Source organism: Trichosurus vulpecula, chromosome 1 (genome assembly GCF_011100635.1).
Source record: "Trichosurus vulpecula isolate mTriVul1 chromosome 1, mTriVul1.pri, whole genome shotgun sequence".
NCBI classification, from domain to species: Eukaryota; Metazoa; Chordata; class Mammalia; order Diprotodontia; family Phalangeridae; genus Trichosurus; species Trichosurus vulpecula.
This window is the reverse complement of record NC_050573.1, coordinates 32,130,757-32,143,380: the sequence shown is the minus strand read 5'-3', so window position 1 is coordinate 32,143,380 and position 12,624 is coordinate 32,130,757. Positions and strand designations below refer to the sequence as shown.

General features: G+C 51.1%; 1 protein-coding gene across 5 annotated transcripts in view; it reads left to right on the top strand.

Annotated features, from left to right (window-relative positions):
- The window catches only part of TPCN1 (two pore segment channel 1), a 53,963-nt gene that overhangs the window by 5,163 nt on the left and 36,176 nt on the right, over nucleotides 1-12,624 (top strand). The window contains exon 1 of one of the 5 annotated variants that reach the window (XM_036762003.1): nucleotides 10,895-10,944. The exons of the other annotated variants lie outside the window; for them this stretch is intronic. Within the exon in view, the coding sequence (XP_036617898.1) occupies nucleotides 10,905-10,944 (40 nt within the window). The 5' untranslated portion in view covers nucleotides 10,895-10,904. Of the gene's footprint in view, nucleotides 1-10,894; nucleotides 10,945-12,624 lie in introns of those variants that run through there. 5 annotated transcript variants of the gene reach the window in all.

The following is a 12,624-nucleotide window of genomic DNA, read 5'->3' as shown; positions in this document are numbered from 1 at the left end:
AGACTTGAGCTTAGCTTTTTCACTCTGAAGTCTGGCACTGCCATATTGCTGTTCTACCTTGCCTCCTTCTTCTTTTCTTGTTTTTTCCTGCTCTAAACCTGGAACACTTAATGCTTTCTATCTTGACGTAATAGATTGCATCCCACAACTTTCAGAGTATTTTGGGATTGTGTGGAAAGATCAGTGGTGACTCTCAATGGAACACTAGCCCCTAGGGCTCTGGTCCCTGATGGTCATCGTCAGTTCTTGCCTTGAGATGGTCAGACTCCCCAGTTTTCTTAAAACAGCTGTGTATTGAGGAGGCTTCCATTATAGTGGGTTATCTGGGGTATCAGAGTTGGCATGATGTCTGCTGAGGCTTTCAACTCTAAGAGCAGCATCTACTAGGGGTAAAGGGAGCCAGGCCAGATCAAATTTGGACACTTGAAAGCAGGCAGCACCATACTCCTCGTATGTGTCTCTGCTGCTGTGCGCCCAGAGGTGTGACTGTCCTACTTGTGACCTGTCAACAATTCTCAGAAACCCACGCTCCTTCCCTGTCCCCAGAAGAAAATACCTAGTGTTGTCTAATACAGAGGTTCTGATCCTTTTTGTATGTCAATGTGACATGATCCCCTTTGGAAGCCTGTGAAGCCTATGGGACCCCTTATCAGATTAGCGTTTTTAAGTAATTGAAGGAAAAAATAAATTTCAATTAGAGGCTAATGAAAATAAAGATGTACACTTTTTTCCTGTCGGATTTCCCCGATTCCCTGAAATCTATCCATGGACTCATAGGCAGAGTGTCTGCACCCCAAGTTAAGAACCTTTGGTCTAATGGGAAAATGAGCAGGGAAGGAGTACTTCCAAGACCCTATATCCCCCACTTTTGAGATTGATTGTGGAAAATGTGAATGAGTTACCTGCAGCCAGACAGAGGTGGGTTAATAGAGGGACTACAGAGAGGTATTTATAAAGTACAGTAAACTAGGCTGCCCTCGAAGACAGGCAGTGGCACCAGCACTGGACAGATAGGCTACTGAGTCACAGGTTGTGGGCAAAGGCTCCAGGTAGTGCCTAGAATCCTTGGCGCACAGTGACCAGGACTTGGAGGCATTTGGACTCAGCCAGTGGTTTACAGTCTGTCTTTGGACAGGCCAGCTTTCTTTTCTTGTTTTTCACTCTCGGGAAGACAGAAGGAATCATGAGAGCTCACATTTCCGTGATGCAGTAAGGTAGCAAAGCACTTTGTTCACAGCATTCTTCGAAGATGCAGCCCAAGCGGGATTATTCCTATTTTACCGGTAAGGGAACTGAGGCTTATGGGGGTGAAGCCCCTTGGCCATAGCTGCACAGCTTGTAAATGACAACCACTGATCTTTCCCTGATACCATATCTCATCAGCATTGTGGTTTTCAAGGACCATATATTAAATGATTAATTACATGTGGCACTCTGCTCTCAAGAAAACTAAAGTGTTTACTAAGACACCCACCTAGATGGGGGTAGGGAAGAGCCTGAAGCCAATATAGGAATGGATGGGACAGTGTTTCTATGACACATATGTGTAGGAGGTGTTTGGGGACCAGAGGTAAATATAAAGAACCTCCTTTAGAGATGTTGGAGATGAAAGTTAATTTGGGCTTAGAAGACAAGTCATAGGCAGCATTTTTGTTTTGTTTTCAAATTATTGGGTTGGGGTGGTTTTGTCCTTCCTCTTCAAGTGGGAACGCCCCGAGTAAGTGGTGGCTTCCCTGGGGAGGTGGCTTCTTGGCCAGGTCCTGCAAGCCTGTGAAGTCCCCAGCATGTTCTTCCCAGGTCCTGCCTCTGGGTCCTGAGTACACAGCTTCCACTGTGAAATTTGGCATTGTCCACAAGGTCCATGTGGTCTCTAGGAATCTTGGCCAACCTTGGGCAGAGACCATGGGCCACTTGGGAGCTTCAGGCTCCCTCTCATTGTGACCCCCACCAGTTTGTCCCATCCCATGCTGCCACACTGGGGAAGGGGCCAGGAAATGGTTTTTCCCTCCACCCTACAACAGCCTGCTAAATCACAGGGGTGGCCTTCCTGGATCAGAACTGGAATGAGGTAACAAAGACCCTGAGGCTGTTTTTCCATCTGGCCAGGGAATAGGACATGAGACTGGGGGTCTAGTGCCCTTAGGCAGAGATGGACCATTCACCCTCCCTTGGTTAATCACTGCTGTTGGATAGGTTAGTGTGAACGTTATTGTTTTTACAGAAATGTGAAGTCCATCCATTTTCAGGCTCACATCACTGTTAAGCGTCAGAACTGGGATTCAGATCTAGGTCAGATAGCCACAGGGGCCATTTCCAGTAGTAGGCAGCCCCCACCCCCTATCCTCTGGCCATACAGTGCTCAGAAGGGCAGGAATGTCTAGAGCTGTGACTTTCTCCCCCAGGGTGTGCCTTGTGTGCTTGCTGGTCCCCTTGGTGCGGTAGCCATTCTTGAGATAGCAGGCCCACAGCCCGTGGGACCCTCAGCATAAGCAGGGCCCTGGGTCCAGGCTCGAGATGTAGATCGTGTGTTGCTTTCCTTTGGCCCCAGCTGGTGGCTGCAGCCAACTCATGAAGGAGAGGCAGCTCTAGCAGCTGGAGACCCAGCCCCAATCAGATTTCCGTTGCCTCCTGGGGTACGTGACCAGTGGGCTCCATCGTCGTCGCCGCTCCCGTGGCTTTTTAGGGCCTTGCCCGGGTTTGGTACACAGTGTCGTCAGGCTTGCTGCGGCACCGATTAAAATGAGCAAGCGCCAGGCATGCTGGGCCCGAGCCTCATAACCGAGCCTCGGAGCCTCTCGAGTTCCCTGGCCCTCGGTGTCTCATGGTGGGAGCCTGTCTGTTGCCGTGGGCCCCCCTGCCTCGAAATGCTATTTCCCCCTTCCGAAGGCGGGCAGCAGACCCATCTCAATCGTGGCGGCAGCAGCTGTGCCGTGGTTGGAGTGCCGCCGTTTCCCCATTGCCTTCAGGGGGTCTAAGTTCACATTTGCTCAGAGAGGGATTCATGAGCCAGAACAGTCAGCGTCTACGCCTTAAAGTCAGTAAAGGGAGATGGAGAGGATTTGATGGGTCTCAGCAGTGTATCTCTGGCAGCTTGTGCTTGGAGGACGTGCTCCCCAGGGTCAGCCTTAAGGCCGAGCATGGCTGCCTGATCTGCTTCTATGGGGGCTCTTCTGTTGTGAGGAGAAATGACTTGTGAAGGTGGGGAGCTTCTCCCTGCCAGAGGGGAACTGGCATGTGCTCTGCCACGTGGCATTAGGGGGCAGGAAGCACCCAGGAAGAGAGAGACCTGGGATCTCCTGGCCCTGCCATCTTGTGCTGCTGGGACCCTGTGGAGTCAGGGCCTCTGATGGAAAGCTTTCTCTTCTCTGTCTTTTCTGTGGAATCCCAGAGTCATGGGAGGGGCTCAGTGAGCATCCTGTGCCCTAATAAGACCGACCCCCACAGTGGCCCGGACCAGGCTCTGCTGTGGGGATGTCTGTGATGGGGAGCCTCGCCTCCTGAGGCTGCCCATTCCACTGTGAGGAAGAGCTAACTGTTAGGACCATTTTCCTCAGGATGAGCCACGTAAGTGAATGTAGAGTACTGAGGCCTCATTGAGATAAAGGGAGCCAGCCCAGATCAAATTTGGACACTTGAAAGCAGGCAGCACCATGCTCCTGTATGTGTCTGTGCTGCTGTGTGCCCAGAGGTGTGACTGTCCCACCTGTGACCTGTCAGCCGTTCTCAGAAACCTACGCTCCTCCCCTGTTCCCAGAGGAATATGCAGGATCCACTGCCTAGTGCTGTCTAATACAGGGGTTCTGATCCTTTTCGTGTGTCAATGTGTCGTGGTCCCCTTTGGAAGAGAAATTCCAAAATGAGGAATAACGTAGAAAACCACCTTCCCCCGTGTGGCTCACGTATCTTCTCTTGGCCCTCTGGGAGATGGGCCAAGACAAGCAGTGGTGTCCAAGCTTCTTCTCATTGGCTTGCCCTTCTCCCAAGACCACCCCAGCCTCCGAGGAGGGAAAGACACATCCTTGGTGGAAATGAGAACTCCTCTGCTGAGCTTGTGGGACCACAGTCCTGCTCTGGGCCCTGAGCACCATATGTAGGAGTCTCGTGTAGAGATTTTTGTGGGCTCTTTACTCCTCATAATCCTTGTGAGGTGAATGAACAGGATGCTTTCCTCATTTGCCAGTGGTGGACAATAAGATCCCAAGAGGAACTCTTCTGCTTGGAGTGACAATGAGGGCTTTTTTGTTGGGGAGTTTACAGAGGGAGAAGACAAAGCAGAGGGCATGAGGGAGCATTTTCTAAAATACGCAGAGAGCTGGCCTAAGTTCGGGAGGGGCTGTACATAGAGCGCTAGGCACAGTCTGAATGAAAAGCCACATGCCTTCATACACGAAGATTGAACTGATTGTGCTTATGGATGTTTAAGTTCACAATAAAAAGGAAACCAGTGTTTTTAAATTGCAGTGATGTGTTAGTAGTGCCAGAACAAGACCCTGCTGCCTCCGGCCTTGACGTTACTCTTCACATCCCTCTTCCTGAGCTTTCTCTTGAGGACACAGCTCTGCAGCTCACTGCAGTAGCCTGGGAGCCTTCACTGCTACAGAAAGGGGAACTGGGAACCTGGAGGCTTTGATTGACACATTTGGTGACAGGTGGTGTGAAATGTGTAACTCAGGGGTGGGGAATCTGTGGCCTCAAGGCCACATGTAGTCCTCTAGGCCCTCAAATGTGACTGGGCCACACTTAAGGACCTAGAGGGCCACATGTGACCTCAAGGCTGCAGGTTCCCTACCTCTGGGTAACTAGAGGAGGGAGACCTTTGGCAATCTGGGCATGTTCCTTTCCTCCTCTGATTGGCCTCAAGGGCCTGGAAATTACCTGGGAAGGCCATTGTGGAGGTATGCAGCAGCTCTTCTCCAGTCCAGGAGCTTCAAAGACAAAATGGAGCGGGGCAGTGGGTGGGGGTTGAGGTGGGAATGCAATGTGGAAAAGGTTTGTGTATCTGTAGTCATTTGAGGAAGGAGAGGACGTTGATAACTCAAGGGGCTTGGGAAAAGTTGCCCAGAGCAGATGGCGCTTGAGCCTTGGAGGGATTCTCTAGGTGGGGGTGAGGAAGGAGGGGAGAGCTTACTGCTCTGGGGGACAGACTATGCAGAGGCGTGGAGGTGGGAGATGGAGTGTCGGATGTACCTGGGGAATAACAAATGGAAATAGTGGGTACAAGAAGTGGTTGATGGGAAGCCTGGAGAGTTTGGGTGGAGCCTGATGGTAACGGGCTCCAGATGCTTCTCCTGTATTTCGTCTTTGGGGGCTTTCCCTCTTACAATCCTCCCTCCTTTGACCTCCACCCAGGAACAGTGGTCCTGATGTCAAGTGCCAAAATGAAGGGCTACTCACACTAATCCATTTACCAAGTCATCCTCTTCCTGCCCTCAGCCCTTCTCTGGGGCTAGTTAGGCTTCACTCTGCCTTGATCATATATTCATTTCCTTGTTATAAAAAAATGAACCTGTGGTTTAATCAGTGGAGAGTTGTTTGTTGTTTGGTCATTCAACTGTGTTTGACTCTCCGTGAGCCCATTTGGGGTTTTCTTGGCAGTGATTTGCCATTTCTTTCTCCAGCTTATTTGACAGATGAGGAAACTGTGGCAAACAGGGTCAAATGACTTGTCCAGGGTCACACAGTTAGAAAATGTCTGAGGTCAGACTTGAACTCAGGAAGATGAGTCTTCTTGACTCCAGGCCCAGCGCTCTATGCACTATGGCTCCACCTAACACCCAGTGTAGGGAGTTCACTGCTATATGTATGGGGGATGGGGGGGAGGTAGGGGTGTCAGACGTGCAGTGACTGAGCTGGGGTTATAAAGCTGTTACGTGTCAGGGGCCACACCTGCCAGTGAGCCCAGGTCTCCCTGCTCAGAGGCTGGCCCATTAGGCACTCATGATTCCATGTTGCTACTGCAGCCTTGGGGGCCTGGAGTCCCCCCACCTCCAAGACTGAGGAAGCGGTCCCCCAGGACAATGACAGTTCTTCCTCTTATCTTTAACTCATCTGAACAAACAGTTCACGTGTCACATTCCGTATTCTCCAGTGCCCAAAAGCCATCTGTGTGGCCTTGCCTGCAAAAGTATCCATTACAAACCCGTCCAATGCAGATGCACCTTGCTCTGTGTCCCCAGTTGAGTGTTTGAATGACTTTTTATGAGTGAAATGATTTGAAATGTGTCGAGGCAGTTAATTATTGAAGGAATCCTTCACTCATCCCTTTGGTAAAATAGAAAACCCTCTTATAATTCCCATCATTTCTCTTATAAGAGAATTTGGATTTCTGTAAGTTGGATTTTCTTCCCGCAGGCTAGACCCACCCATGTACATGCCTCTCTTACCACCGTCTCATTGTTGGCTCTTTTGGATGGGGTGCTTCTAAAGGGCCTGACGATCTGACAATGCTGGTAGGAGTGCTCAACGAAAATATTTTGGTGCCAGAGTCCACTCACATTGGTGACAGCATAATTCCTGAGGATATAGAACAGACCTGTTCTGCAGGCACGCTGCACCCTTTATAGATGTCAAGTGATACAACATGGGATGAGTCATTGGATTCCTGAAATACCTGGTACCCTGAGAGGGGCTCTCTTCCCCATGTATGTTCTGTCTGTGAGAGTCATACATGTGTAATCTGGAGCCAGAGGACATCAGGCTGGGCCAGGAACTTGTTCTGCCAATGGTAGCCTCAAGCTGCCTCAAGGATTTTGCCCTTGGTGTCCTTAGTTGTGGGGGCAGCCCAGAGAATGTCCGTTCATTGCTTTATTGGCCTGGAATGCACTTATTCCAATGATTCCCACATCCCCTCACACCAGTCTGGTCCCTACCTCCCACAGCCCCATTTCCTGAGCTCCTGCCCCTCTATTGGGTTTTACTTTTTGCCATCACTGAAAACAAGCTTCCACAAAGCCATTATTCATTACCAAGATGGCCGAGATAATGGACTAAGCCCTTCCAGGCTGTTTGGGGCTCTTTTTTTCACTCTTGGCCTGGTCCTCCAGGAGCGGGCCATCCTCCCTCTGGGCATCTCCAGTCTCTTTTGGTGGGTCAGGCTTTCTGTTTTTTGAAATGACAGATTTTACCACTCACTGCACAGCCTGTCCTTCTGGTCAACAAGCAGGCCAGGTTTATCATCACCTGAGCCACAGGGAGGGTTTTTCCTGTCCCTGTCCTGCCTTCATCAGCATCCTGCTGGAGAACAGATATCGTGGAAGTCCACAGTCCAGCCACATGCTGAGCACCGGAGAGAGGAATAGGGGCCTGGGAGGAGTGTTGGGGTTGAAGGGGGGTGGAGGGAGGCAGATACATTTATTTGCTGCCTATGTGGATGGTCAGTTACTGTCTTGACCGTGTGTAGACAGGTTTGTCCTCCTGTTCCCCCAGAGCACCCTTATACATTAGAAAATGCTTCCTCTTTTCGGCTGATGCTTTTGCTCCTCTCTCTTGCCCTCATCCCAGGGCGCTAGATAATTAATTAGCATTCCTAATGTTTCCAAGTGTGTACAGGACAGATGTTCACACAGGTGCTGTGCTCTTCACTGGGTAAACAGAGAAGGGTTTGCAGGCTCCCGCAAGTGTGTGTGTGTTGTGTGCTCTTGGGAATTTGTTCTTTTTGTATTTTTCCCCTCTAACAATAAGCTCACTTATGAAGAAGTGGGGAATGAAGCAGTGAGCCAAATTGGGCAGGGTAGGAGCTCTTGCAGATGCCCATCCCACACAAGCCAAAGTCCACCGAGGGCCTCAACCCCCTTGCATGCCCGCTCCCTGCCAAGTGGGCACCCTGCAGGGGTGGTGTTCCTTTTCTTTGGGGCTGGCTCTGGGGACCAGGCAGTCACAATTATGGGGATGGTTACGAGAGCGTGGAGAGAACTCTCTAGGCGGGCAATCAGTCAGGGAAGAGACGCACTTTGGGTTTTAGTGACGGTTACTTGCCATTTATAAAATACTCTGAGCTTTGCTAAAAGCACCGTATTCTGTTTGACCTTCACAGCAGCCCTGTGAGTAAAGGAGCTTAAGGATTTTTGTCTCAGTTTTACAAGTGGGGCAGCTGAGACTCAGAGAAAAGAAAGGACTTCTGCCCAGGGTCCCCTAGCTAGGAATACCAGAGGCAGAACCTGAACCCAGGCCTCCCAACCCCCAGGCTGTTAGAGTCTTCTCTAAAAGGGACTGAGGCCTCAGACCTGTCTTGGAGCCCTAATTCATGGGAACACAAGGCCTCCCCACCTTGCTGAGGCCTTGGTTTCTTAGTTCCCTCTGCTTCTCCTGGAAAACAGTGATGGCCTATTCCAAGGAGAGCATGGAGGCTGCTGCAGAGTTAGATGGGGGGGGGGGGTGCAGGGTTAGGGTGGGCAGGGCCTCTGTTCCTACCGTAGAAGGAAGCTTTTGCCCAGCTTTTCCCACTGCTCCTAGAAGTCCAGCCTTGGTCTTCCTCCCTCCCCTGTCTCCTTCCCTCCTTCTAGAAGCCCCTTCCTGCCATGGTCAATCCCCAGATATGGCTGGTAACAGATGCTGCTGTTAATCTCATGCTCCCATGGTATAAGCCAAAGGGGAAGGGATAGTAAAGTGAAGCTTTAAGAAATAATGATGACCTTGAAGGCCTTTCTGATTCTGACATGATTTCCTTGGCACCCCCTCCACCCAAGGAGTCATTTCCCTGGAAAGGAATGGGTCATCTGGTTGATAAATAATCCCCAAGACCCTAAATTTGTGACCCTGGGATTGAAGGTTCAACTCATTCCTTTTACGTTTCTTGTTGGTGACAGAGAGAGGGGGTGGGGCCAAGCTGCTGATGGAAGCCAGGCATTTGGGTAAGACAGGGAGTAGGGGCGGGTGTTGCACAGGCCTTCCCAGACCCTCAGGGGGTCAGCCTGCTGCTGTTGAGCATTTCTGGGCCCCTAACATTTGCCACAGAGTCTGCCCTCACATACATCTGTTCTACTACGCGATGTTAACACAGGGCCTGTTGGCTCTCCATTTCACGTCCATTTGCCAGAATGTGAAGGGCTGGGCAGAGAGTCACATTCACCCTGCTTCCTTTTGGCAGAATTGCTTCCCATTGTCTCGAAGACTTTAATCTGGGGACCTTGGGAAGCACAGGCAGCCCCAGAACCCCAGCTCTGTCGTGCTGTTCTACCTTGTCAGCCTCATTGGATTGTTACCTTCATCTCCCTTTTCAGCATTTTCCCATGGAGTGGGGCTCCCAGTGACAACTGGCAAACGATGGGCATGATTACTTGTTATCATTCTGGTGGGGACCCGTTTCTAAAAGGCTCCAAGTGCCTTAGAAATATTCTCATTTGTCTGTGCGATGGCCCCATGAAGTTCAGAAAGCATGGCTGTAACCAGCACTGTTTTACTAATGAGGAAACTGAGGCACGGGGGAGTGTGGCTTGTCCTGGCATTGAGTGCATTGACCTGGCATTCAGAACTCCTCTATCTGGAAATCACAGCCTCCTGGGAAAAGAAAATAGTCTGGGCAATTATGTCTGTGTATCTGTGTGTGTAGCTGAATTTTCTGCCTTATTCCTCTGCCTGTTCACCATCATTGCTTTCTATCTTCCCTGAAGCCTAGAAGAGAGCAGAAGCCTGTCCATAGTTTAGCCAGGATTGTTCCGTGGCCCCTGGTCCCAGCCACTTAGGCCTCTCCCAGCTCCTCCGTGTCCTAGACCACAGCTCTCGTGTCTGAGCTCCTGATGATCTGGCCAGTCTTGACTTCCCTTTTTCAAAATGGAGAGGGTTTTTGGTGCAAGGAAGTTGTTTCCTTCTGCCTGCCTCCCCTCTCTTCGCCTCCCCATCTTTGCTTTATGGCCGGCATATGGAAGCTGTTTCTATTTACTCGGCACCACCAGGACGTAGCCCGCTGCGCTTCAGCGAACGGAAACCTTGGATTCCCTGCAGGCTCGTTTCAGAGGCTGCATGCAAAGCGGCCAGCTGTTTTGCTGGGAGCGTCTGGGCTGTGTTACATCAGCGTGGAGGAAACGTTACCATCTGTGCAAACAGGTCATCCCAGTTTGCTTCTGCCTGCCCTTTGTACCGTGAACCTTTCTAATACTTTGTTTTGGGTTGGGATTTAAAAAAAGTGTTAAGCTTTGCCAGTTCAGCATCGTGTGGTATCCTTTTCTCTGTACCCACCCCTCCACCCCAACTGGCTTTTTATGTTCACTTGTTTAGGCTGATTGCCATGACTACAGGGAAGCCGATTTTTGGCTCTGAGTGCGGAGGAACTTTCTGAAGCTTTTGCTCGGTTCAGAAATGGGCTGGGATGCCTCTTCGTGAGGTGGTGAGCTCCCTGTTACTGTGTGCAAACACAGAAAGGATACCTGTCCACCTGTCAGGATGTTGTAGCTGGTGTCCTTCTGGAAAGTTGCTCCCAACTTTGAGACTCTGATTCCAGCAGGAAGGAAGAAGGGACCCTGGAATCAGTTCCCTCCAGAAACTGCTTCAGCTCTCAGGTCTGAGAAGCTGGAGGAGTCGGTGCTTGGGCAGGAGCTGCCAATACAACAGAACACCGGCAGAGCGGGAACAAAATGTTTCCCTCTGTCAGACTCTCCCCGAAGGCCTGAAAAAGGATAGTCCTTGATGCCAAGAATCCTCCCCAGCGGCTGCCCTTGGCCTTTTGAAGAACTTCAGTGAGCAAGGGAACAGAGGCCCTGCTGCAGGCTGGGAGAGGCAGTTTTTCCTGCTCTCCACAGCCCTCCTCCCTACTCTCCCTCCTTCTTTCTCCCTCCCTCCCTCCTTCCCACCCCCACCTCTTCTCCAGCTTCCAGCTTGGGGCCCTCACAGCCAAGGCAGAAATGCAGAGGAGTGAGCAGCCCATCACCTGCCTGGTGGAGACGGTGCAGGGTGAGCTGTCCGAGTGGCCCATGGTGAGGTCCTCCTATCTCATGGAGCTGGGCACCAATGGTATGCCCCGTGTGGGAGGCAGGGCAAAGTGAGGGCAAGGTTATGGCCTTGGTTATTGGGTGGCAGTTGAAGGAAGCCAAGCCCACCCTCTGGGGGACTAGACACCAGAGCTGGAGGTTGGAGGCCTTGGTTTTGAATGTGAGCCTTAATCATTGACAGGTGGTCTGATGGAAAGGGCACTAGATTTGGAATCAGAAGACTCGAGGCCCAGCTCTGCTCTTTACCACATGTGGGATTTAATCTCTTGGGGCCTCGGTTTTCTCATCTGTAAAATGAGGGGCTTGGACAAATGGCCTCCAAGGGTCCAGCTCCAGATTTGGGGTCACATGGTCTGATGAGCTGAAACAGGCCCTCACTCTTCTCATTTGTAATATGAGGCCTTTGTACTAGTGGGATTCCCTTCCAGGTTGATATGGATGACTAACCGACATTGTGGGAACACTTGATCTGTTGCCTGGGGCTGGCGAAGGAGGAGCAGTGAACAGCACCGCTTGGGCATCTTCCTGGGAAGGGCTTCCAAGTGTGCCTGCTGTTTGAGTGTGAACAGGATTGAACAAAGGGATCCAGGCAGGGACTTTGGTGGGGGCAGTAAGGAAGGATGGGGGACTTGAGGAAGGAGTCTGGTGGGGCCATCATGCTGAGGGCTTCAGGTACCACACTGCACACTGCTCTAGGCTGGTGGGGGTGCTGTCCCCAGGTGGCATGCTGAATACTGAGGTCTTACCTACTTTTCTCTCCCTTCTCTCAGCAAAGGTGCCCCATGAGGGCAGGCACCTTAACTGCCAAGGAAATTACCTTAAGATATTTTCCTTTACACAAGTGTAGGAACTGATCTAGCCAGATGGTTAAGTGGGTGTGAGCTGTTATTCTTGGTGGGGGTATGGTAATGATAGTGGGGATGACTGGTTTCTCCCCTCTCCTTATGCTGTTTCCCTAAAAATACACACACACACACACACACACACTCTCTTCCTCTTCCTTCCCTTTCCCTTCGCCCTATCTCCTTCTCTTCTCCTCTCCCACCCCTCCAATTGACACCCACCCTCAAATCCCATCCTCTGCTATTGTCAAAACTAGTGTCAGGTACTTGGGAGTGGACAGATGACTTAGGTTGAGGGGGCACAGTTTCCCAGGCCCCACTAGGCCCACCATCCTCCTGCCTAGTGCCACCCCAGGGGGTTGGTGTACAGGGACCTGTGGAACCCTTTGTTTTCTCTCTCCTCTCATTCCCAGTGGCCACGGAGAGTGCTTTCCATGGCCTTTGTGTGACCAATTTCCCCACAAACTGTACCCACTAGTCCCATTCTTGAGCTGAACCTGGTGGTCCTGCCCCTTTCTGAGACTTTCTCTCATGCACTTATTTGGCTTGTCTATACACAGAAGTCACTCGTATCACCTTCTAGGAGGTTCACCTCTAGCCTCCTTTCCTGAGCATCGACCTCATTGTTTTCTGCCCTTTTGGGGCTGTTCTTGAGCTTCTGGCTATACCTGAAACAGGGGCAGTGACAGAGGTGGGGAGGGGGGGCTTTCCTGTTGCCCGTTTGGGCCTCCCTTCACACTGGCAAAGGCAGGGAGGAGGTAGACAGGCATAAGCATTCCCTCTCTCACTAAGAGCTCCCAAACTGAGGCTTTGGCACAATGATGTTTAAAAGCCTTTTTGTGCTGATACAATGTGCCTCT